Source organism: Tigriopus californicus, chromosome 1, assembly GCF_007210705.1.
Source record: "Tigriopus californicus strain San Diego chromosome 1, Tcal_SD_v2.1, whole genome shotgun sequence".
In the NCBI taxonomy this organism is placed as follows: domain Eukaryota; kingdom Metazoa; phylum Arthropoda; class Copepoda; order Harpacticoida; family Harpacticidae; genus Tigriopus; species Tigriopus californicus.
In genome coordinates, this window is record NC_081440.1 from 1,592,835 (window position 1) to 1,620,188 (window position 27,354).

The 27,354-nt window shown below is 42.5% G+C and overlaps 5 protein-coding genes across 5 annotated transcripts; 3 read left to right on the forward strand and 2 right to left on the reverse strand.

Annotated features, from left to right (window-relative positions):
* Nucleotides 1-1,876, forward strand: LOC131878566 (retinol-binding protein pinta-like). The gene is made up of 5 exons (XM_059224578.1): nt 1-217; nt 396-555; nt 1,012-1,270; nt 1,357-1,576; nt 1,636-1,876. Exons 1-5 carry the CDS (start codon nt 64-66, stop codon nt 1,785-1,787), a joined length of 945 nt encoding a protein of 314 aa, XP_059080561.1. The 5' UTR covers nt 1-63; the 3' UTR covers nt 1,788-1,876.
* Nucleotides 1,877-2,420: 544 nt separating this feature from the next.
* Nucleotides 2,421-5,651, forward strand: LOC131884746 (protein Star-like). Its single transcript, XM_059232613.1, has 4 exons — nt 2,421-2,576; nt 3,071-3,353; nt 4,778-5,114; nt 5,185-5,651. Exons 2-4 carry the CDS (start codon nt 3,126-3,128, stop codon nt 5,520-5,522), a joined length of 903 nt encoding a protein of 300 aa, XP_059088596.1. The 5' UTR covers nt 2,421-2,576; nt 3,071-3,125; the 3' UTR covers nt 5,523-5,651.
* Nucleotides 5,540-6,688, reverse strand: LOC131884752 (putative defense protein 2). Its single transcript, XM_059232627.1, has one exon. It carries the CDS (start codon nt 6,417-6,419, stop codon nt 5,613-5,615), a length of 807 nt encoding a protein of 268 aa, XP_059088610.1. The 5' UTR covers nt 6,420-6,688; the 3' UTR covers nt 5,540-5,612.
* Nucleotides 6,689-11,133: 4,445 nt separating this feature from the next.
* LOC131880371 (uncharacterized) lies at nt 11,134-14,527 on the reverse strand. The gene is made up of 5 exons (XM_059226994.1): nt 14,268-14,527; nt 12,920-13,225; nt 12,698-12,853; nt 12,105-12,320; nt 11,134-12,000 (listed from the first exon to the last, which is right to left on the reverse strand). Exons 1-5 carry the CDS (start codon nt 14,277-14,279, stop codon nt 11,458-11,460), a joined length of 1,233 nt encoding a protein of 410 aa, XP_059082977.1. The 5' UTR covers nt 14,280-14,527; the 3' UTR covers nt 11,134-11,457.
* A 6,030-nt stretch (nt 14,528-20,557) lies between these two features.
* On the forward strand, nt 20,558-27,091 carry LOC131881281 (myosin heavy chain, muscle-like). The gene is made up of 3 exons (XM_059228109.1): nt 20,558-20,836; nt 21,250-25,793; nt 25,861-27,091. The coding sequence occupies exons 1-3, from the start codon at nt 20,621-20,623 to the stop codon at nt 26,888-26,890; spliced, it is 5,790 nt and encodes a 1,929-aa protein (XP_059084092.1). The 5' UTR covers nt 20,558-20,620; the 3' UTR covers nt 26,891-27,091.
* The last annotated feature ends 263 nt before the right edge of the window (nt 27,092-27,354 follow it).

The window sequence follows — 27,354 nt, forward strand, 5'->3', positions numbered from 1 at the left end:
TTTGTCGTTACTTGTGAACATTAATGTTCACAGTAACAAATAGATTAGAAATAGATAAGCAGCATGCCTGCTCTCCCTGGAGTGATTGACGCCAAAGAATTGGCTCAAATCGCAAAAACTGAACTCAATGAAGACCCCAATCGGACCAAGGAGGATATCAAGGCCATCCAAAGCTGGATTAAAAAACAACCCCATCTACACAAATACATCAACACAGGTAAATATATTTGATGTTAAGAATCAACTTTACACTTAACTTTTCAATCATACACATTTGTATAACATTTTTCACTAACTGACATGACCAAGAGTGGCAGCAAACCTTGTTATTATGAAAAAAAAAATATGCCATCCCAACCCAAACTCAAACCCAAAATCGTCAACGTGTCTTCCAGATGATCAACATATATTGATGTTCCTGAGAGGCTGCAAGTTCAGTTTGGAGAGAACTAAAGAGAAACTAGACGTTTACAATGCTTGTCGGGCTGCTTGTCCAGAATGGTTTGATAACTGGGATGCCATGGACCCCATTGTGCAAGAGTTCATTGATTTAGGGTAAATTAAAAAATGTCTCCCGATCTTGCTTGTGATATAATTGCAGGTAAAATTACGTAAGTTCAGTTACATCTTGTTGTAAGTGTGTTTGTGATAGTTCAAGCACGAATGGCAAATTGCATTTTCATAATTCATTCATTACATATTTTTTGACCGCTAACAAAGACCTCAAAGCTTAACGTCTATCCTTGTTTGATTACATCATTGAACGAATATTGCAATTGAGTTGTATAATAGATCACACTTCAGAAGCATTCAGCATACATTTCCTTGTTACTTTCATTGATCCTGCCTTGAAAAAATTTCAAAGACAAGGACTTAACATCACATTCGACGCTAAAGGGGGAAACGGCAAAATATTTGTTCTTTCTGAACCTGTTTGTTATGCGTCCGGAAATTCAAAATCTACATTCAAAAAATACTGTGTGCGCTCTAAGACTAAAATCCCACTTTTAGCGTGGCTGTGCCTTTAAAAGGTTACGACAAGAACGGTCGCCGAGTAATGGTCATGAGGGGTTCGGCCATCGATCCTCGTCGACATAACATCAGCGATCAAATGAAGTTTTCCATGATGATTTCGGAAATGCTTATGCACGAAGCGGATCAGAGCAGTATCACCGGCTTCGTTGGAGTTCAGGACATGGAGGGCATGACTTTGGGCCATGCCACACAGTTCTCGCCCTCCTTGGGCAAGAAGGCCATGACCATATGGCAGGTGAATGTTCTATTGGTCCAAGAATGATGATCCTTTTCAAAGCAACGTGACATGACCCCTTGGTCGTTCATTTTGTACTATTATAGGATGCTTATCCTCAACGTCCCAAAGGCATGCACTTTTTGAACATGCCCAGCTTAATGGAGGCTATCTTTGGGATGATGAAGAGCTTCAGTAAAGAGAAGATGCGGGATCGACTCATTGTGCATCCCAAGGGGGATTTGACCATGCTCCACGAGGCAGTGGGAACTGAGATTCTCCCCAAAGAGTTTGGTGGAACCAATGGTGTACTTCAGGATCACATTGGTGAGACCTAAAGACCAATATTTTTGGCTCCATGATTTACCAAAGCACCTCCATTCCAGATGAGCTGAGGCGTAAAATGGAAAAACACCAGAAATGGTTTCTAGAGCAAGGCAAATTCAAATCAAACGAGAAGAAGCGGCCTGGAAAGTCCAAGAACCACTCGAATCTGTTCGGCATGGAAGGATCTTTCCGCCAGTTGAGCTTCGATTGATGCGACCGACAATGTACCTCTAGAGTGCTCTCAGGAATGAATTAGCGTGCATTTTAAATGAGTTCAATAAATATGTTTTCCAAGTTGAATGGCTGTGCTTGAATTTTCTTTCGGAGGCTCGGGTTTGTGAGGAACACATTTGATTTCTCTTTAAATTCTGCAACTCACTATGGGAGATTTCTTTGTTGGTTGTACGACTTATCTTTAGTGCCTTGCCTACTCCCTTCGCAAGTACTTGGGGGCCGTTTGGTGAGTTCGGCGACTGCTGCACTCTTACTACCTTCCAACTGACGAATCGTAAGACCCTCTTCAATGACGAGGGCTTCACTTATGGCAAGAGAGAAACTCTACAACCATGTACCGATTCTAGGGACTAAAAAGCTTTGTCTTATATTTCAAGACTAGCTTTCAACTTGTCACGCCAACTTACTTGTGCGTTTCAGCTTGCTTCATTGACTGATTTATTTCTAAACCAGCACTTGTGATTGACACAAATTTCTACAAATAGAATTACCTACGACCATGTATGGTTGAGAAGAGTGAATTGAAAACTAGAATAGCTGCCTTCCTCAAAATGTACGAGAGAGCTAACGAAAAAGATCCGCTTCAAATTCAAGCTTGACGATCAGTTGGGTTTCGGCTCTCCCCTTGTGCAGAGCTGCGCCTGAAAGCGCGTAATATGCTCGAGTGCTTCGGGGTTGTCAGTCAATCAATTGTCAACTGAAGCAACCAGTGGCAAGTGTGGCAAACAAGGAAACAAATGTTACATCAGCATCATCGAAAGTTAAGGTACAGTTAAGCAACGACTGAAGCTGATCAGGTTTACTTAGGAGCGATTATCTTACGTCGGCTAATGGGCCGGTTTTTTTTAAAATCTTTTGGTAATGATCTTGGCCTGATTATTGACGGGTAGTACTGCAGTTTCTAACATCAAATGGTGATAAAGGGAATCTGAGTTGTTTAGTTCAAGAATTGCAAGGCTGTGCTGTGCTTTGGCGGAATCAAACGAAAGCATTGGTGTGGAACATCAGTTGGTCTATATCATGGAAGCTTTTTTGTACCGCTTTTGTTTAGTTCGACAAGACGTTCAATGACTTTGTCTCTTTGACCAAACTCCGTAAAACCACAGAAATCTGAACAGAGAAAAACACCTTCTTTCCAACGACAATTTCGTTCTCGACGAGATCGGACAAATGAAGAGATTTCAACCAATCATCAGCTTTGTCAATGGGCTTTACAAAGCCTGAAAAATATGTTTTAGAAATGACAACTTTCTCTTTCAGATGACAAAGAGCAAATTACTGTGAACTTAACGTGAAGTGGAAATTTGGATTGAATATGAACGCTTTGTTACGATGTCATCGCCGTCGAGTGGCATTTTCAATCTTATTGACCGCATTGGGCTTCATCATCCCCATCCACATTATTAGCAAAGGATTCCAAAACTCTCGGACTTTTACCTTTGCCGATTTATTAAAAGCCCCGGGAACATTACAACCACACGACCCTGATCTTATACAATACCTTCAGGATAACGTTCTCATGGACATTGCTCAGTTTCAGAAGGTAAGTTGAGATTTCCCTTGAACATGGTAACCGCACTATTGGAAATAAAAATGTGCCAGCGGTTGCGGCAAATAATCAAACGAGCGGTTCATGCTTTAGACAAGATTGGTCAGATAAAGATAGTAAAGCTAGCATTTTCAATTTGCAATGTCTACCGACGTCCGAAACGGGAAATGCACGGAATTCAGAGTTCAACGACCCTCAAAAATATTCCGCCTGAAACATCCACATGCCTTTGAAGTTTAAGCTTTGAAGCGCATGGATGAAATTTCCATACCGCCCAGGTCTGAGTCACAAATCCATGGTCACATTTGGACCACTAATATTTTTACCCATATCACTGAAGTGGTTTGGTGCTCAATGAACCAACCGGTCGGGAAAGTGAGAAAGTGCATCTAATGCTGTTAGTTGGTACTGGTTTCAGCACAAAAGAATATTCTTCTCATTGCTCATTCATGGGCCTTAGGCAAGGGCAGCAGAGAGGTTGAGAAGAAATCAACCGAGTTGGCTGAAGAAGAAACTTGTTTGTAGCCTATGGTAGCCAACCTGGAGAGCTCTGTACTGCAGCTGACCGAGGCAACAACCCCTTGATCTCTTGCCTGAGAATATGGTACTCGAAATCGCCAGAGGCATGCATTTGCCTTAGCTTTGGGTTTGATTTCGTCTCCGGTGGCCATTTTGTAGAAAAGGAAAGTTGACCGAGAAACGTTCACGTTACCCACAGCAAGCGATGGGTTGAAATTGTCTTGAATTCCTGTGTACGGAGAGTCATGCGTCTAGTGTGATGAATGACCTTTGAATTTTGTTTAGTTCCTCAAAGCTGTGACTGATTTGGGGGGTATTTTCAAGATCTGATTTACACCTAAGTTTGGATGCTTTAGGGTACTAAGTTAGATTGAAAGATGTGCTGCCTGTTTTATTTTTGTTAAAGGTGTTTTGTTTTGAATTACAAATAGCTTTATTCTATCATTCTGTTTGAGTGCACAATCAGAAAGAGCGAGAATCGGGTCTCCTTTTCCCCAAAAACATTGCCTACATGTCAAAAGGAAAGTACTTTTTGCATTTTTTATTCGAGTTTGTGATTGAAATTACGCCACCATTTGGCATTTGGGCATTTGGTTGTTTATGTTCTTTTTTGAAAGTCCTCATATCTTTAAATTGGGATGATCTAAGTCAATTATTGGTTTAAGGACAATTGATGATGATTTTTCCCGCACGCATCCCTCAAAGCAGCAAGGAATGCGACCGCAGATATTTCCTCGAGAGTCTCATCATAAATTAATAATTTTGTACTCATCTTCTTGTTCATTTTTCGGTCAGCGATTGCAGAGAAAGAGAAGCTTTGAAAAATGACATTCTTTCCATGTCTGGAATGCTCAAAGAGCAATATAAAGACGCGATTGAAACTTCCGCTTCCATTTCAGACTAACCTTACAAAGGTGCCCAAACCGAGCCTGGGTTCAACCGAATTCGGCCAAATCAACCAGTCTGCCATTATTGACCACTTCCTACAAGGCAAACGGTCGGGCTTCTTCATTGAAGCCGGAGCTTGGGATGGGCAGTACCTGAGCAATTCTTTGTTCTTTGAAAAAGAACGGGGCTGGACTGGCCTTCTCATTGAACCCAATACAGAGGCATTTCAAAGTCTTATGATGAATCCAGCTAGGAATCGTTCAGTGGCCGCTAATGCATGCTTGTCCATTCATAAATATCCCGAGCAAGTCGCTTTCGATTCGGCCGATGTTTTCGGAGGCATTTTAGGTACGAATAACTGAATCACGCCAAACTTGGCGCAAACTTACGTTGTATGAATCTCATGAACTCTTTGCAGATACCGATCATTTGCCGGATCAGAATATGATGAATCTTCGCAGTGGAATAACAAAAGGGAGATCATTGTACAGGGTCCAATGTTATCCTCTGTACTCGCTATTATTGGCCATGGGCAATCCTACCGTGGATTATTTCAGTTTGGACATTGAAGGAGCCGAGATTAAGGTGCTCCTCACGATACCATTCGACAAAGTGAATATCAGGACCCTGTCCATCGAAGTTGAACACTCTAAGAAATCTGTGATCCGAAAGATGATGACCAAAAGAGGCTACAAATTGTATAAGGCGCTCAAAACGGACTACATCTACGTTAAAGATGACAATTCACACCCTTAAACAATCTCAAAGAAGAGCTGTGCTCAAAAGTTTATGTTGTCAGAAAGATCACTGTTCTTATTATTCTCTCTACAAGCGTTGATTCCTGTCTCATTTTATCAGAGCAAGGGTGACAAACACTACCACAATTTTCTCAACCTCAGAGGAAATGACCTTTCCCCCGGACTGAAAATGTTTTTCCGTCACGTTCAAGCCGATTTGCTCCATTGTTTTGGGATCGTGGTGATTGAGAGGTTTGGTATTGTTATTTTTAGTCTGAGCAGATTCCACAGGGCCAGGAAGTCGATTAATAGGGGTGGGTGCAGTAGTTTCCACATTAACCGCCATGGCCTTCGGCGCTGTGGGTTCTTTGATATCCAAAAACCCACTTTGACTGATTCCAGCCAATAGGGGGAGCTCAGAGGATCGGATTCCAGTCCAATAGTTGTGGAAGTCCTGAACCACAGTCGCTTCAAACACAACTCTGCCAGTATATTTCCTAGGCGATTGCCACGTGAACGTCACACTGGTTTTTAGCTGATTGTCAACATGGGTCACAGCTGAATTAGGCTGACCTGAACAATTGGCGGTGCGGGCCACACCACTCAAATTGGAGATATCCCACGTGCCAATGGCTTCGGAGTTATTTTTGGCCACATTGCGGGCTTGAATGAAGAACCCCTTGAATGGCACATTGGCAGCACTGTGTAGACTTATGATAAACGCACCGGGTTCAAGACCTTTTGCAATAGAGACCTCGTGGAGAGCGGATTGCCCTGGTTTTGGAGAAGTGTCTTGATGTCCAGGAATCATGGTGTCACAAGCTTCCAAAGGTGCTCCATCACTTCTGGCTTGGGAAGGATGAGCTTGAAGGAGACTTAGAATCGACCAGATGACCCAACATTGCCACTTAGTCATTGTTAGTTTGGAAAGAAGGTACTTTTCTTCGGCTGTGAATCCTGTTTTGGATTGATTCTTTGATCATTCGTGGGAGTGGGTGGAAGGAAGACGATCATTTAATGCGACGGAAAAGTAATCAAAAAGGAAAAGTCCAGAATCGAATCGCTCTCTTGGCACGTTTAAAGACCATAAAGATTGTTCGAAAAGGGCTTCGAATTTCATGGCTACGTCTCTTCCAGTTCAGGAAATTCGATCCTGCCCACTGCGAGAGGGGCTATAAAACGTATATTCCGGGATGTGTGTCGTTCATGAGTAATTCGATTCAGGGATGCCCTCTAGCACAATGGTTATCGTAAGGAGCCGGAAAAATATTTTTTTTGAGATTGAAGTAAGCCCTGAACTTTTTTTGCAATTTTGGTACAAAAACGTTGTTTTCGCAAATTGTAACAGTAACATAACTGTAACCAAATACTTTGGGGAACCTGAAGGATTTTCGTCATTTTTTGGATAAATCTAAGGCTGGATTCTTGGATACAGTCGTTTTATCTCCTGTCGTCTCACCCATCTCACCACGGTGGTCAAAAAGCCTGATCAAGTTTTGAGATAATATACGCAAATCCATCTCAGCAGTTTTCTATATCTTGCAAAGGCATGAATAGCACTTTTGATTTTATCGCTATTTTAAATTACTACTTCCATTAAACGCTTTTATACTTTAAATATAACAAGATTCGTTTGGATACGTGTGTCAACCTTTTTAATAAGGCTTTTCAACCACCGAGTCAGCCATCTCACTGTTGAGACTCGACGGGTAAGCTGATCATCGAAAAATCCTTTTTTGAATTCAACTGTCTTATAACAGTGACTAGAAAGTGTGATTCAATAGGGAACTTTACAAAAGCAAGTGACAGACATCTACCACACATTTGCTTTTGTGTTGTATTGGTTGCATGTACACTTCCGTCGCAATGATAGTTTCCAGTTAGGTTGTATACATAACGTTCCATTTAAAGCACTTATCGATAGTGTCCAAGCCCTTTCGATGACATGTTCTTTTGTCAGCTGTGCGAGGGAAAAGGTAAACACGGGGAGTTGCGCTTGCTCAAAATGACATTGTTTTCACATTATGCTTTCCTAAGCAACCTGATGAGAAATGAATTATATATCTGTAATCTAATATTCGCAATTCTTTATTTATTTGCAAATTTCTCCATTTTGACTATCTCTTCCCTAGAATGCAGGCGTTAGTTGGAATTAAAAATTTGTCAAAGACATATATCTCAATTTTATAGCGAATTTTTATAAAGCTATTTGTTTCTAAACAAGTGTCGGATATTTTCACACAATGATGATATTTATTTTACAAACCATTCATTTAACTTATCCTTGACTATGAGGGTGTTTCAAAATTTGAATCTAGTGTTTGAAGTTCTAGCCGTAAGATTGCTTTAAAATTCAATTTCTCATTAATTCAAAACTAAGATGATATTTCTCAACCCAAGAAGCAGTAAGTTCATCATTGTACAATGTAGTGTCCCAAATATGTTGGAGTTGACCCAATAGCAGGATTCAATTCAGACCTGGACAAGTTTTTGACCAAAATTCCTGATCAACCCTTTATCAAGGGTTAGCCAATCCACCAACCCTGGTTCATTGGTGGATCAGACATGTTAACAATTGGAAGATAAATAAAATAAGATATATTACTTTTCATCTTCAACTGCTGAGGATCCCATTCCTCCCATTGCCGGCAGTGGTAAGGAATTTCGGAAGAAAGAGTTCGTAAATAAACAATACTCAAGCAAACTATGTTGTCTTAGACCACCAAATATTTATATGCAAAGGAGCTGCAACTTTTTTTACCTTTTTAAATCATTTTCACGCTTTTGTAACCCAAAAACAGACAAATTGTGCCTCACTGAAAAGCTATCTTTGGTCTAGAGTCTGATAGTCATGTTTTGGTTTTCTCTAACTTTGTAACATTGGCATTCAATCCTAAAAATCTATTCAAAATCAAATTATGCAGCCAATAAATGAATAATTGACAAGATGCTATCAGTAGTCACATGAGATTTTCATATTTTTTGTACTTGGGTGCTAGGGTCAGAGGGATGAGCCTCGCCCAGCCAGCAAAGCCAGCCATCACATCGTCCTTATACTTTTGCCAATAGGCAGTGTCGTGTCCGTACCAGTTTTGGTTCTCCGTCTGTTGGCACGGTTAGCATCTAAAAGGTTCCTTGAGAACTATTGGAGAGGAGATTCGAACCGAGGACCCTTCTCATACTAGAACACTGTGCTAACCACAACATCACGGGTTCCAATTTAAGTTAATCAGTTGGCAACATGATTGGGCTAAAGCATGGACTCCTTGGGTTTGGGGTTGGCTAAAATATAACCCCATTGGATTCGAAATGATTTTGATGATAACCTGACACTTTCTAGGTGCGTCTGGGCCAAATAACTGCCAGCATTTCGGTCTGGGCTGAGCGATGGAACAACCTGAACGTTTAAATCTTGACTCATTTCGAGTTCGGCTACAGTCCATGTTATCTCTACTAATGGCACCCTTCAACGACTTGGCTTGATCTAGAGCTTGATCCCTTGATGTGTTCTTGGCCCCCTTGCGCAGCAAGAATTATGTTTTACTTTCTGCACTTCAGAGGGCGCTTTGTTATTCAGCCTCTACCAAGTAAAAGGCCAATTGGGCTTTTCATTGAATTATAATGCGTCTGTGTTGTTTATTACTAATTCTGTCAAAATCTTATTTATAATTAGTGCCCCGAGTCACATAATGTCCAGTAATGAAATTGCGTTCCAGGGAAGGCAAGAGCAGTTTATTTAGCAATCTATCGTGCCTCTTCCCGTTTTCTTTGGGTTGTGTGACGTTGCAAATAAGGGCCTTTATAGGAGATGCGTTGGTTAGGTCGGCTTTACACTACGATGGAAACCAGGATTGAATCCGGTTTGAGGCAGTGCTTCCAGGTCGCGACAGGCTAAAAACGCCAGATGACCCCCAAAAATGCCAGTGAAAGACATTCACCGTCAAATATATTTTAAAACAAACCGCCAGATATTCTCTTAGTATTCTAGGGCACTTCAATGTACAATCCGATGATTTTCTGCATGATATGAATTTACTGGCCTTCCGTTAACTGTTTGTGTCATACACAGAACTTGCTTTCACCACGGACTATTGTAACCAGATATTTGAAGATGATATTCAACTCTGAAAGCTTTCATAGTGGCCCTGCATATTTGTCTATGGTTTGGTTTTTCAAAAGAGGGGAACAGATGGGGTAGTTTTTGTAATGCTGAAACAAGTAAAAATTATGTTTATTTGGCTACACCTTGATGTTAGTTAAAAAATCATTGCCGTTTTGTCCAAAATTGTGCCACATGCCATCCATTTATTGAGAGAGTAGCCGTGAGAACAGTGATTGCCTCTGAAGTTGAAAACATCAACTTGAAAACTTTGAAAACCTCTATTGAAACGGTAATGTATGTACTCTATCTCTATAGCCATGTTATTTCTAAAGAAATTAATTGATGATCAAACAAGTGATGCATGATTCACAATTCAATTTATGAATGTTCCCAAAAGTGCGTTGTAAATTAATCAATTGCTCTGAAGTATGAAACTGAATGTGCAATGCGACAACTTCTATTCTTGCAAAGTATGCTCAAAGCTGAGAAAAAATATGCCAGTTTCCTTGATATTTGGGTCAAAAAACGCCAGCAACCCACCTAAATCAGCCTATTCGTCAATGTTGAAAATTCCCCGCCACACAAAGTTCAAAACGGCCAGATTCATCTTGACCGCCAAAAGAAAAATCTCCCCCTCCAGACAGAATCTAAAACCCCAGAAGTAGCAAAATCTGGCGGGCTAAACCGCCATCTGGCAGCGCTGCTTTGAGGATGGAAGTATGATTAGTGCTGGGGCGAGTCCAGACTCGAGTTGAGTCCTTTCTAAAAGACTTAAGTCCAGATTTCTGAAAAAAAAGAAATCGAATTGTTTGGCTTAAATTCGCAATATGAGTCTTCTTAGTCAACTTGCGTATATTGAAAGACTCGAGTCCTCTACTGGACTCACCCCAGGACAAGTCCCACCTCAATCCTCAAACCGGATTCATTCCTCGTTTTCCACCGTAATGAAAAGCCGCCCTTAGTTTCATTGGATCTACCGTCTAAGGGCGACTTTACACTAAGGGCGGCCTTTCACTAGCTTAGAATACCGAGATTGAATTCGGTTTGAGGATTGAAGTAGGACTAGTGCTGAGGCGAGTTCAGCAAAAGACTTGAGTCCAGCGGAGGACTCCAGTCTTTCACTGTACTCAAGTCGAACACAAGGACTCAAACACCAAAAATCGCCCCGGCACTAATCCCACTTCAATCTTCAAACCGGATTCCATCTCGGTTTTCCGTTCTAGTATAAAGCCGCCCTCAAGTATTGGTATACTGAAAGTATTGGCCGGCTGCACATCAGTGGTTTCTTGTCAATGGGGAATATTAACTTGGCGTTTCGCTTCGGTTTGTTGCTGGCACAGCTATCTATTCCTCGTTAAGATTTGTGTACCAGAAATATGAAAGTGTTTTAAAATCATTATTGTGTCATTTCAATCCTGCTTTTCTGCCGCGTACCACAGAACGTTCGCAAAAACCTCAATTTACGTTTCGGCCAGTTCATACAACCAAATGTCAGGCAAAGGGTTCAAGGGTGAAGAGATGTTCAATGTTGGATGAAATAGCTTTTATTTGGCATAAATAAACGATACATTTAGGTTGCACCAAGCCCAACAAAACAAGGCTTCAATTCACCGGAAAATGGCAATGGTTGTAAGTAACAGCAGGAAATAATGTGGTTCGGAAGAAATCAAAACATACATCGGGCTTCCCGGGTATCACAGAATTTGAGATAAGAAACAATATTTCCTTGGAGTGAATAAATAAAAAGGAAATATAAGATAACTCAATGGACACTTTTGTCAAATGACCATACGTGAATAGAGCAACAACATGAAAAACCTGCCTAAGTTAGGTCAATAGAGACTACCACCAATTATTCTTGACCGGAACGGCGGTTAAAGCCAGCACCGAAGCTGCCAAAATCGGCAAAGGTGGGAAAATCCTTTTTTCCTGCCTTTTTGGCACTTGACTCATTCTTAGCGGGTGGTGGGGCTTGGGCCACTTTAGGAGCGTCTTTGGCATTATCAGCCTCTTTTTGGGTGGCAACTGGAGCAGCCGGCTGGACCTCGTCGTTCTTGGCCTCAGCAGGAAGGACATCTCGTTTCTCGGCGGGGTTCTCTCGACCAAATCCGTCGAATCCATCTTCATGGTAATCAAAGCCGACGCTCCCAAAGCCAAATCCGCCACCTCCCAAACTGCCTCCCTTGAAGCCAGGTCCAGATGAGTGGAAGTAACTGTTGTGTCCCGGTCCATGACTAGAATAGCTGAGCCCGCCATGTCCACCATGTCCCCCGTGTCCACCATGTCCTCCGTATCCACCATGTCCACCATGGTCACCACCGTGGCCTCCATATCCAGAATCGTGATGATCTTCATATCCATGCTCACAAATCTTCTTCTTGACTTGCTTGGGCACCTATGCAGGGAAAGACAATCAATTAGGCTTTGTGGGTTGAGCTTGTTTTATGCTTAAGTAGTCTTTTTGGTTTTCCTGACTTCTGGAGTGTTATGGTTGCTTACCTTCTTGGGGACCTTCTCGGGAACCTTGTGGCAATGTTTGACGGGTATCTTATCGCACTTCTTCTTGGGCACTTGGAATGGAACCTCGACGGGAATATCCTTGCACTCCTTACGTGGGACGGGATGGCATTGTTGGAATGGCACTTGGAAGGGGACCTTCTTACATGACTTCTTGGGGATGTTCTTGCACGACTTCTTGGGGATTTGCTTCGGCACCTATAGAGAGGGAAATATATAATACACAAACAAACTCCTGAGTTGGAATCTTTCGAGCTGGATGAAACCGAATAGTGTCCAGAGGGCATCTAATTTGATGTCATGGAATCACCGCGTGTTTTCCCTCAAGCAACTATCCGAAAAAAGGAAATTACTTAGAATGACAACTTGCCTTCCTTCCGGCAGTGGTCAATTACTCTCAACAACAATCTGAACGTCAATTACTCAGCAGTCAGCACATGATCTATGAATCGATGAAGTTACGCAGCTAATTGGGGGGAAATCCGGAAGTGTATGTACTCCAAGGGGACATTACAGCACGTAGACCCGGAAAAGAAAGAAGGTAATAACGAATTGCTCAGTCATGTCTCACTCACCTGGAAGGGTACATTCTTGCACTTCTTGTCCGGGACATGATCACACTTGGTCTCCTTGTGGTAACCGTATCCCACCTCGTGACATTTCTTCTTGTAGACAGTGTGGCATTCCTCCTTGTAGTCAGTCTCGTACTTTGTTTCATAGTAGGTATGACACTGAAAGCGAAACACGATTTGCTCGAATCGTTTGTGGATGTGGATATTGAGATTTCATGACCTTACCTTTTCCTCGTAGTCCGTATGACACTCCTCTTTATAATCGGTCTTGTAGTCGGTCAGACATTTCTCGTCGTAGACGGTCTGACATTCCTTCTTGTATTCGGTTTTGTATTTGGTCTCGTAATATGTTTCGCACTTTTCCTTGTAGTCGTGCTCGCATTTTTCCTTGTAGATGGTCTCGTAGATGGTTTCGTAAATGGTTTTATACTTGTAGTGGCACTTCTTGTGATGAGCGCCGTAGTGATCATCACCGTGTCCACCATGATCAGCCAAGACCAAGGCTGACAATCCGATCACCAAGATCAAAGACTACATAAAAGAGGAAAGACGAAGTATATTTCTTTGCACTTTTAAGCTTCATCCATTGGAAAAAATGCCAATTCAAATGTTTGATCATTGCGCCTCCAAATGTCAGGCAACAGGAGCTTCCGTGATTTGGATGCTTCGGTCGAGCCTGGAAGAGTTCACCGAATGGACAAAAGAACGGTGATTCTTTTCCCTGAAAGAGCATCTCCTGAACTTCTTCCCATTACACTGAGATATCATCAAACCAAAAGGCCAATTCATTGAAGAGAAATGCCTCGTTTCCTTGAACTTGAAATAGGCCCAACTCTTTGCAGCCATTGTCGGAAGGCGAGAGTAGTGACCGATCTAAGATTTTTATTGGGTTTCGATCTCAGGTCGTTTTAACCGTGAACGTTTCGAAAGAATAGCTAGGCTTCAAAATGGCCACGTTTTGAAAAATTCCTCATCAACGATATCATCAAAGGTTAGCCATATCCACCAGCTCTGATTCGTTGGTGGATCAGGTATTATTTGAATGTCATGTTCAGTAAGACGACTTAGGTTTTCGTCTTGAGCAGCCGGGAATTCCATTCCCAATAGTGGTAGTTATTATTATTGCATCTGCAGTTTATTGATGCTCGTCATTGTGTCTAAAAGATAGGTCTAATTCGAAGTCCCACTAAACAACATTGACTAAAATAGTTGGTAAAATCGCCAACATATCTTCGGTCAGTCGATAAAAAGTGTGTTCTTGTATTGAGAAGTATTACTTGAATATTAAGCCCTAATGTCGACTCGTAGGAACTGGATGATTTTCTCCAGTACAGTTTGAGTGCTATGGGAGTGAGTGTATTCTTCGAGTAATGAACATAGCTTGCTTTAAAATTCGTTAAGATGTCTCCAAGTCAATTTTCTTTGAGGCGAAAGGCAACTAAAACATCCTTGAGAAAGGCTTTGGGTCAATTTCTCATTTGCATGGGAGACTGAATTGACACAACCCTGTTGATAGCTAACTGAAGTAGAGCTACTTTCAAGGGAACAATAAAAAAAAAGCCCGAGATCTTACCAATGTCTTCATGGCTGAGAAAATTGTTCCCGGATCCTCACTGAAGCTGTGTTGAGATTTTCAAGTCCTTCAGTAGTACTCCAATTGTTGGAGATGTTTTCCCTGTGATCCCACTTCAGCCACTGATGGTGTAAATGTCATAATCCGCTTTGATATATACCCTAAAAAATTTTGACCGCCTGCGCGAGGCAACAGCCCTGCAGCACCCCCTCACTCCACTAAGCAAAGAAAATGACGCGCGTAACTCTGAGATAAAGGATGCGAACCCTCTTGGAGGAGCGACCACTGCTCTAGCCAGATGATCATGACTTGTTAAAGTATTCTATTGACTTGAACACATTGTAATTGAGAAAAATTCACATTTTGATGACTTTTCGTTTTACGCTTAGTACCGTTGATTTCAATAAGTTTGATTTTGTTTTTCATCAAATAAACCAATACCAAGCAAGTTAAAATACACATACTCTAAGTCTTAAATGGAATGAGGTAAAATATCAATGAAAAATGAATAACAATCGTATATATTTCACTTTGTACAACTGGTAGAAAGTCTATAAAAGTGTTTCTATTTCAATAAGTGCTAAAACATTCCTTATCCTTGGTCAGCCAATGGTTGCCTTTTTGGGGGTCTTCATCTTATTGCTTTCGAGTAAAACAACATTTTGTTATTGATTCTTGACTGAACTTTTATATGATCGAATGGTTTTGGGAAACGAATCGTGTTTTACAATCCCACGTATTAAGGGTTTTAAAAAAAACTACTCATTGACGGTTCTCTGACACACAGTCCTCTATCAAACTTGTAGCCTTCTTTAAACAGACCGAAGCACCACAATGGTTTTTCATTTTCACTCGCCATGGACATAATTTTCCTGATGGCATGTTGCCCGGTACTAATCAGTCCTCAGGCCATGATCATTTATCATCACATGTTGTTATCCAAACTTTTTTAGAGCTTCATGGCATTGACAATGATGCTGATGTGTCGCTAGCCATTCATGGAAATCCATTCAGACCAAATCTCAAGAACATTTTTGACAATCAGTCTTTCACTCATCAACAAAATTTGATGATTAATGATGATTTTTCATTGAATAATACCTGTTTACTTGCAACCATGATGGATATTCTGGTAAAACAATAATCTTACTACTCTGAGATCATGCATGTCTTTGATTTTCCTTAAAGTGTTTTTTCAAGTTATGTCGTCTATCCCAGTGTTTTTAAGGGTAGAAGTTTTTGTGTAAAGCAAGTCTGGAAATTGGTTGAGAATTTTCAACAAGCAATAAAGTTTAACCTTGATCAACTGAAGAGAGTCTGTACGTTGAATCTATAGTTTTTCCGTTGAGTCTAATGCTTTGTTCCGTTTTGGTCTACGTTTGTTCAGAAGGCAATCTTTTTTTCGCTTTTGCTTTCAATTTGATACCTTTTGACAACGCTATCAAAGCGGAAATGCAACAATGAGAAATCGTGTGATTACTCTGGTTTTGAGAATGGTCAAGATCCTTGCAGGTTTCTGAATCTCGTTGGTCCTTTCGTTTCCTACTTCTTTTGAAAGACCCCCTCCGTCAATCGAAATCTTGTTCCACTTCGAGGTCCATTCTAATAAAACATTACTCATATGTATTATGCGTGCGGGGTACGTTTTAGAGCCGTGCATCGGATTCGGATTTACCAACAATTTTCGGATTCGGATTGGGGAAAAAAATCGGATTGGAAATGTGAGGGAAATCAAAGAACATCAAAATTAAAATCTGTGAATGGACATACTGTCTCAAAAGTTATAACAATTGTTAGGTAATCCCACGCAAATAAAGAAACCCAAAATTTCACAAAAAGAGAAAAGAATCAAAGTATTTGTTGGCCATACAGTCAATATTAGGAAAAAGGAAATTAGCATACCTCAGCATATCAAGCCTGTAAATTAACAATTGTTGCACCATTCGATAACAGAACTATATTCAATAGTACTACAATTGACGCATATGAAATAAAGACAAGTTATGCTATGCTATTAGTGTTACAAAAAATGACATTATTGCAACAGGAAAATTGAATTTTGACCAAGGCAACTTCATTCAATCACATCATTCTAAAACGTTTAAGTGGCAAAATGCACATTTAGTTAAAGTTAAATGAATTATTTTTAAAGTCAATTGGGTGAACAAATCAGATTTGAATTTGATAATGTCTCGGATTATAGTCGGATTAAGCAAATATATCTCGGATTCGGATTCAGATTTGGATTGAGCAGAAAATTTCTGATTCGGATTCGGTCGGAATGGGAAGAAATTCTCGAATTCGGATTTGGATTACAAAAAATCACTTCGGATTGTATTCGGAGACCCTGTCGGCTCCGATGCACAGCTCTGGTACGTATACTAGCACTAGTAGAAAAATGTAGAAAAGCACCTTTTTCCAAGATCACGAAACGGAAAAACTAAACCCAAACTAGGTGGGTTCCAAGATGACCAATGTGTCTTTAAAACATTTTGATAAATTTCTAGTATATTAAAGCCGACTTTCAACTATTGGCCAATATTTGGACTTTTTGTCATTTATTTCAAAACCGGTAATGATATAATATGTGACATTTGTTGCAATCGATTGAGAAAGGGAGTCATACTTTACCTTCAATGCTTAATCTCAAAGAATGGTCACTGAAAGCCTAACAAAGTGGCCATAATCCTGAGCATATATTTTCATGTCGCCATTTTAAGGCACATCCATTTGCATTTCCTCAAAGCTTTGTATTATTTCGTACAGCCAGGTTTCAAAATTTCCCTCCAAAGTGGTCTGTATATTGTTAGAAAACATAATTTCATAAACATTTTTACTCATGGAGACTTCTGCACTTACAGTATTTACAATTAAAAAACAAATCGTCGTTAGCAACAGTTCGCTAATTGAGTTTTAATGTGTTCAAACGGGGATTATTGATGAATCTTTTGCACTTTTCGCCACGTGAACACAACGCATCCAGTTTAATCTCGTTGGCATTCATGTCCAAATCATAATCGTTCTGACAATCTGTGGCATCGCTCAGGATTAATAAACCAGCCATTCGTCAACTTGAACCGCGTCATTTGAAACAACAACATTTGGCGGTGTCTCATTTTGGGGGATATAAATCGATTCAACCTTCAAGATACGTACGACGGACCGTCGGCGATTCCACGATGTCTTTTTTTCGTTCTTCTCACCACGGCCCTGCTTATCATCTCAATGTGAAACACATCCCAGAATAAGTGCAGTTTGTCAAGAACGACGAGCTACTTACTTTCTGGCAAGGATATGAATTGACATTTCCCCCTTAACTAACGTCCTTCTACTATTCCCCGATGTGTTTCCCTTGGATTGCATGCATGTACGTACGTATGTCTGTACATTACACTAGTTAACAAGGCACCTCATTTGCGCTTTAGGGCTCCTCCAGGCCTAATACCTTGTCGTAACATGGACCAATCCGAGAAATAGGGACACCATTTTTCTCGAAGAGAGTAAAAATGTTCGGGCTGGATGCCATAATTTTGATCCAATTGTCTAACAAGGAAATGCATCAGATTTAAATTGGTCGATGACATTTCACGAGATGTCTTGAACACATCCAAAGCACATGATCATCCTCAGTCCGGAGTTCTCAGCAAAGTGCATTGGCAGCTCGCGAGGAATAACCACCATATCATCACCGCCATCAAAGTCATCATCACCATTTTGATGCACCAAGTTTAATAGTGTATTGCAATAGGAGCAGGGTGACCTTGGGTGATTTGTTGGACGTACGTACTTCAGTTTCTTTTATCGGATCACTTGTCTATCCCTATTCACGAATCATAGCGGAGTCCATCATTCCGCCTGGTAAAATCAGGTGTGTCTTTTAATGTCACAATATTTAATGGTAAAAATGCAAGTAATTGAGATGAAAATGTCAGCTACACTAAATTGTGGACATTACAGCATCTTATTGTCTTGCATATTAGGCACATATCATGAGCCCTTTCTATTTGGCGTGTTAATAGAGCTAGCTGGACATTTCCCATGATTGCCAAAAAAACGACATGCAGAAACAATCTAGAACTTTCCGCCCAAGCCCCAATAACTTTGAGAATCACTAAATTGATATCTAATTGTTTTTAAACACTTCTATCTGGAAAATTAACGAAACAGTTTGCGTAGTGACTAGTTTATTGAGGGAAGTTAGCGAGAAATGTATGATCATTTTATTGGTATATTTCTACAAAATAAATGTCTAGAAATGTGTTAGACGTTTTGAAATTCAAATTTCCTCATAATGTGGGGAGTAAAAGAGTAAACATATCTAAACGAGTCAGTATTTAAACAATGCAAACCGCAAAACTAACTCATAACATCTTTTCTACGAAATGTTCGGACCATCATGAGTAAGAAAAAAAACCAGCCAACCCTACATACAACACGGCTTCGCTAGGTTTGCCAAATCAAATTCGGTGGTAGTCCAAATATCATATAAAGATTAACAACTCAAAATAGAATAAATATTATGTCTAATTTCAGTCGTACTGGGGATTACATTCCCAGCCAGCAAAAGAGATAAAAAGAACCAAAAAGGGCAAAGTTCGTCTTGGCTAATGATTCTATCAAAGAAGTCAGGTGGCATAATGAGAGCGTTTTCATTTTGAGGTTTGGATCAGATCAGTTAAAAATCAAAAGAAACCTTTGATCAAAGCTTATACGTACGTATAAGAAAATACAGACTTATGGTTTTGCTAATCTTCACTTGAATTGAAAGGCTACGAAACACAAGTGGTAATAGTATTTAAAGCACATTCTTGCTTGAGATATCTCTCGTATTAGGCAAATGCGAGAACAAAGATGTACTTCATGTGTTTACTACTCGTACAATGGCCATGTCAAGTCCACGCATTAGAGTGCGACCACCGTGCAAAGTTGAAATGTATACATAATTCATTTTACATGCTAGCTACCTTTCGACTTTTGTGATGAAGCCCTAACATATCTCTCCACTTCTCTCCAGTCATTTGAGAATTTGAGCAAACAAATGCGTCTGGTGACACGTGGCCAAGAATGTGTGACTTCATTTATCTGTTTCACTCCGCGAAACAACAACTCTAACTTTCTCCCACTCAAGAAGTTAGTCCGTGTATTTTGAATCGAGAGTCTCAACAAGGAAATTTGGACCCCGTGTCGCTAATTTTCCATCTTTCTTAAAACGGCGGCCAAGGGAATACAAATTACATGCTCATGACAGCAGCACATAAGTCAATTGAACCTTCGACATTCCTGGGTCACCCGATGAATCTTCACCATCAACATTTCAAAACAAAGCTAATCGAGCGAGTCTTAGCAACAAATTGAGTCGAATGACAGGGCTGGTTCCAGTTGTTGGTATTTTTGGAACAGCTCCTTCAAATTGGAGAGATATGGGATCCACGGATTTCAAATGGCCATTATGAGCGTGCATTAGCTTTAGAAATGTCACAATAAACAATGCCCATGAGAACTTGGGACATGCATATTTCAACGCTCTTCAAAGTACGCGAAGCTCTGAAGAACTTTGGCTTTAGCTCCTCCATCATGACACTTTCAAGTGACACGTAACTCTTGTCAAAGGACTGAATAATGAGCATTTGAAGTGGACGTGAGGTGTCAGTGTTTCATCTTTTTCCTTTGGAAATTTCGCCTATTGTCCTCCTCCTCCTCCTTCTCTCTCTCTCGCCCTCAGAGCTACTAACTTGCTTCGAGGTACTTGAGACTGCCAAACTGATCTTTCGTCCCTCCCAAGGGAATTGACAAGTGCAACAACGTCAAGAGGAAAGCTCCACCCACTTCATAACAATCCAATGCGACTCGTCTCAATGCTCAGATATGATCGCACCAACTTGATCCAAGTTCTCTTTTATAAATCTATAACTTGACTCGATTCGCACATGAAGCATGCTGAAAATAAGAAAATGACCTTGTTCCACCCCTTCTGAGGGCGATTGGTAGATAGGGTTGAATAGCCAACCAGCTCTGACCACTTCTGCTTCATGACTCATCCGGGTCGGTGGCGTGCTTGGAACGGATATGTATGTATGAATGTGTGTTCTGATGGACGCGTTCTTGAAATGGGAACAATGACTATTTCTGACCACCCCGACGGTCGTGTTTTGGCAATGGCCAAGACCGACCTCGGTGATATGACTGACCTGAAGAGTTGAGGTTGCCCAACGAGCTCAAGTATATAAACCCAAGATTTCTTGAGGTTAGACGTTAGAGCTTCATCCATAGGTGGAGATCCCAGAGCTCCTTGTCCACATTCGCTGATCCACTTCATTTCTCATTCTCGTGGAAGACTTGAAAGTTCTCTAAAAATGCCTGGTCACATCAAAAAGAGCGAAGGACCCGATCCAGATCCGTCTCCATGGTTGATTGTGTCCGATGAGCTCAGGGTTAAGCTCAAAGCGAAGCCTTACGATGCAAAGAAGTCCTGCTGGGTGCCTGAGAAGGCCACTGGTGGATACTTGGAGGGTTTGATTGACTCCACGGACGGAGATAAGGTCACCGTCACCATCTTGGAGACCAAAGAGGTAAAATGACTGCAAACATGCTATATATAATCCTAAGATTGTCACAGATTTTTGGTCAGGACATACGTCCCTTCAGTTGATAAAATATCACAATGGACCCTTTTTGAATGTTTCCCCCTCACATAAGACTTCGTGACGAAAATGGGTTAGGGTTCTTGAACTGATTGCTTGGCCACTTGCGATTTGCTGTACAAATAATAATTTAATAGCCTATCTTTTTTTGAACCAATCACTATTGCCAAAACATCAGTTGGTATTGAAGACCAAAGAAAGCACTTGCTTACCAAGACCAAATTTGAACAGTACATTCTTCCTACGCTGAATGAAAAGTTATAACCTGATGGTTGTGAACAGTTCCTTTTTGAATCTTTATGAATTGGACTCCAAAATAATTTGATCACTTTCCATTTCAGAAAAAGGTTTTCAAGAAGGATCAAGTGGGTCAGGTCAATCCTCCCAAGTTTGACTGTTGCGATGACATGGCTGGTTTGACTTACCTCAATGACGCCTGCGTCTTGTGGAACTCCGTGGTTAGGTACAAGAATGAGCTCATCTACACCTACTCTGGTCTCTTCTGTATCGCCATTAACCCCTACAAACGGTTCCCCATCTACACTCAACGAGCCATCGATTTGTACATTGGCAAGCGACGAACTGAGGCTCCCCCGCATATCTTTGGTGTAGCTGAAGGATCCTACCAGGGTATGATGTTGGCCGGCAAAAATCAGTCCATCCTGATTACTGGCGAGTCTGGAGCTGGAAAGACTGAGAACACCAAGAAGGTTATTGCTTACTTTGCCTCCGTTGGTGCCTCTGGCAAGAAGAAAGAAGGCGAGGCCTCTCTTGAGGACAAGATCGTCCAGACTAATCCCGTCTTGGAAGCTTGGGGTAACGCCAAGACCGTGAGAAATGACAACTCCTCGCGATTTGGAAAGTTCATCCGTATCTGGTTCAACCAAGGTGGCAAGCTCTCTGGGGCTGACATGGTTATCTACCTCTTGGAGAAGTCCCGATTGACCTTCCAAGCCGAGTTGGAGCGATGTTACCACGCTTTCTACAATCTGATGTCAGATGCTGTCCCTGATTTGAAAGAGAAGTGCCTTCTGTCTGACAACATCTACGACTATTGGTGGGTGTCACAAGGAAAGACCTCTGTGGAGTCCATCGACGACAAAGAGGACATGCAGTTTGCCCATGATGCCTACAGGATTCTTGGGTTTAGCGAGGAGGAGACCTACAACATCTACAAGCTCACCTCTGTCGTTATGCACATGGGAAACATGACCAAGGACTTTGTGCCAGTGGGCAAAGAGGAACAGGCTGAAATCAAAACTGATGAAAATGCAATGAAAGTTGCTGAGTTGTGCGGCATTGATGCCGAATGGATGATCAACTACTTCTGCAAGCCAAAGCTGAAGGTCGGTACCGAATGGGTTACCAAGGGTCAAACTTGTCCTCAGGCTTCCAACTCCGTGGCTGGTATCGCTCGTAAGATCTATGAGCTGACTTTCCGATTCATCATGGAGAAGTGTAACGAGACTCTAGTGGAACCATCCATGAAGAAAGTCCAATACATTGGATGCTTGGATATTGCTGGCTTCGAGATCTTCGACTACAACGGCTTCGAACAGATCTGTATCAACTTCTGTAACGAAAAACTTCAACAGTTCTTCAACCAGCACATGTTCGTCTTGGAACAAGAAGAATACGTTCGAGAGGGTATAGATTGGGCCAATGTGGATTTCGGTATGGATTTGCAGAAATGTATCGACATGTTTGAGAAGCCCATGGGTCTCCTGGCCATTCTTGAAGAGGAGTCTCTTTTCCCCAAGGCCACTGATCAAACTTTTGCCGCCAAGCTTCACGAGAATTTACTTGGAAAGTGTGAGAACTTCCAAAAAGCCAGTCCCAAGCCTGATCCCCATGCTCACTTTGCCGTGATCCATTATGCCGCTACTGTTTCCTACAATCTAACAGGATGGCTCGAGAAGAACAAGGATCCTCTCAATGACTCTGTGGTTGAATTGTTTAAGAACGGAAGCAACAAGTTGTTGATCGAATGTTTCAAGGATCACCCTGGTCAACCCTTGGAGGCCAAAAAGGATTCCGGTGGACCCCGAAAGAAGGGCGGTGGCAAGACCGTGTCTTCTTTCTACAAGGGTCAACTGGATGACCTCATGAAGACCCTGTACGCCACTGATCCTGCGTTCATCCGTTGTGTGGTGCCCAACACTCACAAGAAACCCGGAGGAGTGGAGTCTGGCCTTGTTATGCATCAATACCAATGTAACGGTGTCTTGGCTGGTATTGCCATTTGCAGAAAGGGATTCCCCAACAAGGTTCAATATCCCGAATTCAGGGTCCGCTACAACATTTTGGCAGCTGCCGCCGTTGCCAAAGCCAAGAATGACAAGGCTGCAGCCAAAGCTGTCTTGGATGTCATCAAGTTGGAACCTGAGAAGTACCGTCTTGGTCACACTAAGGTGTTCTTCAGGGCGGGTATCTTGGGTTACATGGAGGAGGTACGCGAAGACAGGATCGGTGAGGTTCTCTCTTGGTTGCAATCCCAAGCCCGTGGTAAGACATCTCGTATGGTCTTCAAGAAGATGCAAGATCAAAAGTTGGCTCTTTACTGCTGTCAGCGAACCATTCGTAATTACTACATTGGTAAGACCTGGTTGTGGTGGCAATTGTGGTTGGCCATCAAGCCCAACTTGAAGTGCACAAAGTTCGCTCAATACAAAGCTGAGTACGAGGAGAAGATCGCTATTGCCGAGAAGAACATGGCCAAGGCCGTAGCTGAATGCAAGAAGGTCACCCAGGAGCATGAACGTTTATCCGCTGAAAAGTCCGATCTTCAGCTTGCCCTTCAAAGCGGTGGATCGGCAGTTCAAGACATTATTGACAAGACCAATCGTATCGAGGGCATGAAAAACGACTTGCAAAAGCAAGTGGATGATACCGTTACCAGGGTCAAATCTGAAGAGGAGGCAAAAGCTCAAATTGAAGCGCAAGGAGGAAAGGTTCGCCTTGATGCTGATCGATTGAGAGGAGAAATCAAGGAGTTAGAATCTCAATTGGAACAATGCGAGGAGGACAAGCTAACCAAGGATGGCCAAATCAGAACCCTAAAGGAGGAGATTACTCACCAAGAAGATATGATTGCCAAGCTTCAGAAAGAGAAGAAGGGCGTTGGCGAGGGTAAACAGAAGATTGAGGAGGACATCCAGTCTTATGAGGATAAATGTAACCACCTGAACAAGGTCAAATGCAAGCTCGAATTGTCATTGGACGAGGTGGAGGACTCCCTGGAACGAGAGAAGAAGTCCAAGGCTGATGTTGAAAAGCTGAAGAGACGAGTGGAGGGAGATCTGAAGCTCACTCAGGAGGCTGTGTCCGACTTGGAGCGCATCAAAGCCGAGTTGAGCCAAACCATTCAGCGCAAGGAGAAAGAGCTTTCTAGCATGTCGGCTAAGATCGAGGATGAGCAAACTTTGGGAGGAAAACATAGCAAGCAAATCAAGGAACTCCAAACTCGCCTCGAAGAGTTGGATGAGGAGCTTGCTGTGGAAAGACAAGCCAGAGCCAAAGCAGAGAAAAACCGGGCCATCTTGTCCCGAGATATCGAGGACTTGGCTGAGAAACTCGAGGATGCTGGTAACCATACTTCCACCCAAATTGAGCTGAACAAGAAACGTGAGAGTGAGCTCCACAAACTCAAGGCTGAGTTGGAGGAATCTAACATTGCTCATGAGGGCACTTTGGCCGCTTTGCGACAAAAGCATAACAACACCATGTCTGAGTTGGGAGAGCAGATCGACTCCATCAATAAGATGAAGGCCAAGGCTGAGAAGGACAAAGGCAACATGGAGCGGGACTTGCAAGACAACCGTTCTGCTTTGGAGGAAGCCATGCGTGAGCGTGCCAACATCGAGAAAAATGGAAAGATGACCCAGGGATTGATTGTGGAGGGAAACCAGAAGTTGGACGAGTTGGCTCGAGCCTTGAACGAATCTGAGGCTTCCAAGAAGAAACTGAACGTGGAGAACCAAGATCTTCAACGTCAAATTGAGGATACTGAGAACTCCATTGCTCAGCTCGGGAAGCAAAAGATTTCTTTGACCACTCAACTTGAGGACACCAAGCGGTTGGCAGATGCCGAATCTCGGGACAGAGCGTCTCTGTTGAGCAAGTTTAAGAACTTGAACACTGAACTGGAGACCTTGAGGGATCGCATCGAGCAGGAGTCCGAGAACAAATCTGACTTGCTCAAAGCTTTGTCCAAGGCCCAAGCCGAATCGCAATTGTGGAGATCCAAGTATGAGACCGAGGGCTTGAGCCGTATTGAGGATTTGGATAGTTGCAAGGGCAAGCTCCAAGCAAGAATTTCCGAGGCTGAAGAAACCATCGAGTCTTTGAATGTGAAGGTGTCAAGCACTGAGAAAACTCGTGGACGTCTGGAGGTTGAGCTTGAGGATCTTCAGCTCGAGTATGAACGTGTTCATGCTTCCGCCGTTATTTCTGAGAAGCGGGCTCGCAACTTTGACAAGGTCATCGGAGAATGGAAGGCCAAGGTTGAGGACCTCCAAGCTGAGGTTGATGCAACCAATACCGAGGCTCGAAACTACAGCAGTGAGTTGTTCCGTCTTCGTGCCGCTTGGGACGAGTCTGTTGAGCAATTGGATGTCGTCAAGAGGGAGAACAAGAACTTGGCTGATGAAATCAGAGATTTGCTCGAGCAATTGGGAGATGGCGGCCGATCTATCCACGAGTTGGACAAACAACGACGCCGTTTGGAGGTCGAGAAAGAGGAGCTTCAAGCTGCTTTGGAGGAAGCAGAAGCCGCTCTTGAACAAGAGGAGAACAAAGTCTTACGTGCCCAATTGGAATTGGGGCAAGTCCGCCAAGAGATTGATCGCAAGATCCAAGAGAAGGAGGAGGAGTTCGAAAACACCAGGTAAACTCGAATACACTGGTAATTGTGCGATCTAGCATCCTGACCGTCGCCTTATCTTTTCTTATAGGAAGAACCATGTGCGTGCCATGGACTCCATGCAAGCTTCTTTGGAGGCTGAGGCTCGAGCCAAGGCTGAGGCTCTTAGGATCAAGAAGAAGCTTGAATCGGATATCAATGAACTGGAGATTGCGTTGGACCATGCCAACAAGGCCAATGCCGAGGCACACAAGTCCATTAAGCGTTACCAAGGACAACTCAGGGACGTGGAAGGGTCCTATGAGGAAGAAAGCCGTCAACGCCAAGAGATTGCCGAGAGAGCCGGACTTGCTGATCGCAAGGCCAATGCTCTTCAAGGCGAGTTGGAGGAGGCTCGTGCTCTTTTGGACTCTGCTGATCGTGGCAAGCGACAAGCTGACCAGGAATTGGCTGACTCCCGAGGCGCTGTCAATGAGATGACTGTCGTCAACAACCGAGCCACCGCCGACAAGAGACAACTGGAGAGTGCCATTCACACTTTGCACGCCGAAATTGATGATATGCTCCATCAAGCTAAGAACTCTGAGGAGAAGGCCAAGAAGGCCATGGTTGATGCTGCCAGACTTGCTGATGAGTTGAGAGCTGAGCAAGACCATTCCAATACCCAGGAGAAGCACAAGCGGGCTCTCGAAGGTCAATTTGTTGAGCTCGAGCAACGTCTCATCGAAGCCAATGATATGGCTGCCAAGATGGGCCGCAATGCCATGGCCAAACTTGAATCTAGAATTCGCGAGTTGGAGATCGAGTTGGGCAACACCCAATCTGGAACCTCGGAGACTTACAAGGCTTACCAAAAGTGTGAGCGTCGCATCAAGGAACTCCAGTTCCAACAAGACGAGGATCACAAGAACCAGGAGAGGATGAGTGAATTGGCCACTAAGCTTCAACAGAAGATTAGAACTTACAAGAAACAGATCGAGGAAGCCGAAGAGATTGCAGCCCTCAACTTGGCCAAGTACCGTAAAGCTCAACAAGAGCTTGAGGAGGCCGAAGATCGCACCAAGAGCGCAGAGGTCCAATTGTCCAACACTCGCCAATACCGTGGTGGATCCATCTTCTAAGAAAACTTGACGGAGCTCAACTAACTAAATAAACCAAACCCAAAGCAATCCCACAATATCCCTACCTCCGGATCCAAATAGATCCGGCTCAATCCTTCCCTCAGCAACGATAAAAAACAACAAAAAAATGAAATCAATTGGTTGACAGTTCAGGTCATTAAAAAGCAAAATTCCAAAATAAAAGCAACTGAGAAACAAAAAGCTCTATTTAATCTTTCGAAGGCAACCAAAGACAAGGAGACATGGTGTAGTGGTTTGCGCAGTTTCCTTATACGAGAGAGGTCGGCGGTTCGAATCTCCTCCCCGACCTTTCTCAAGGAAACTCTAAGACGCTAACCCTGCCCACAGACGGAGAACCAAACTTAAACGGACACGACACTGCCTATCGGAAAAAGTATAAGGACGATGCGATGGCTGGCTTTGCTGGCCCGGCGAGGCTCATCATTCCGACCCTAGCACCCAAA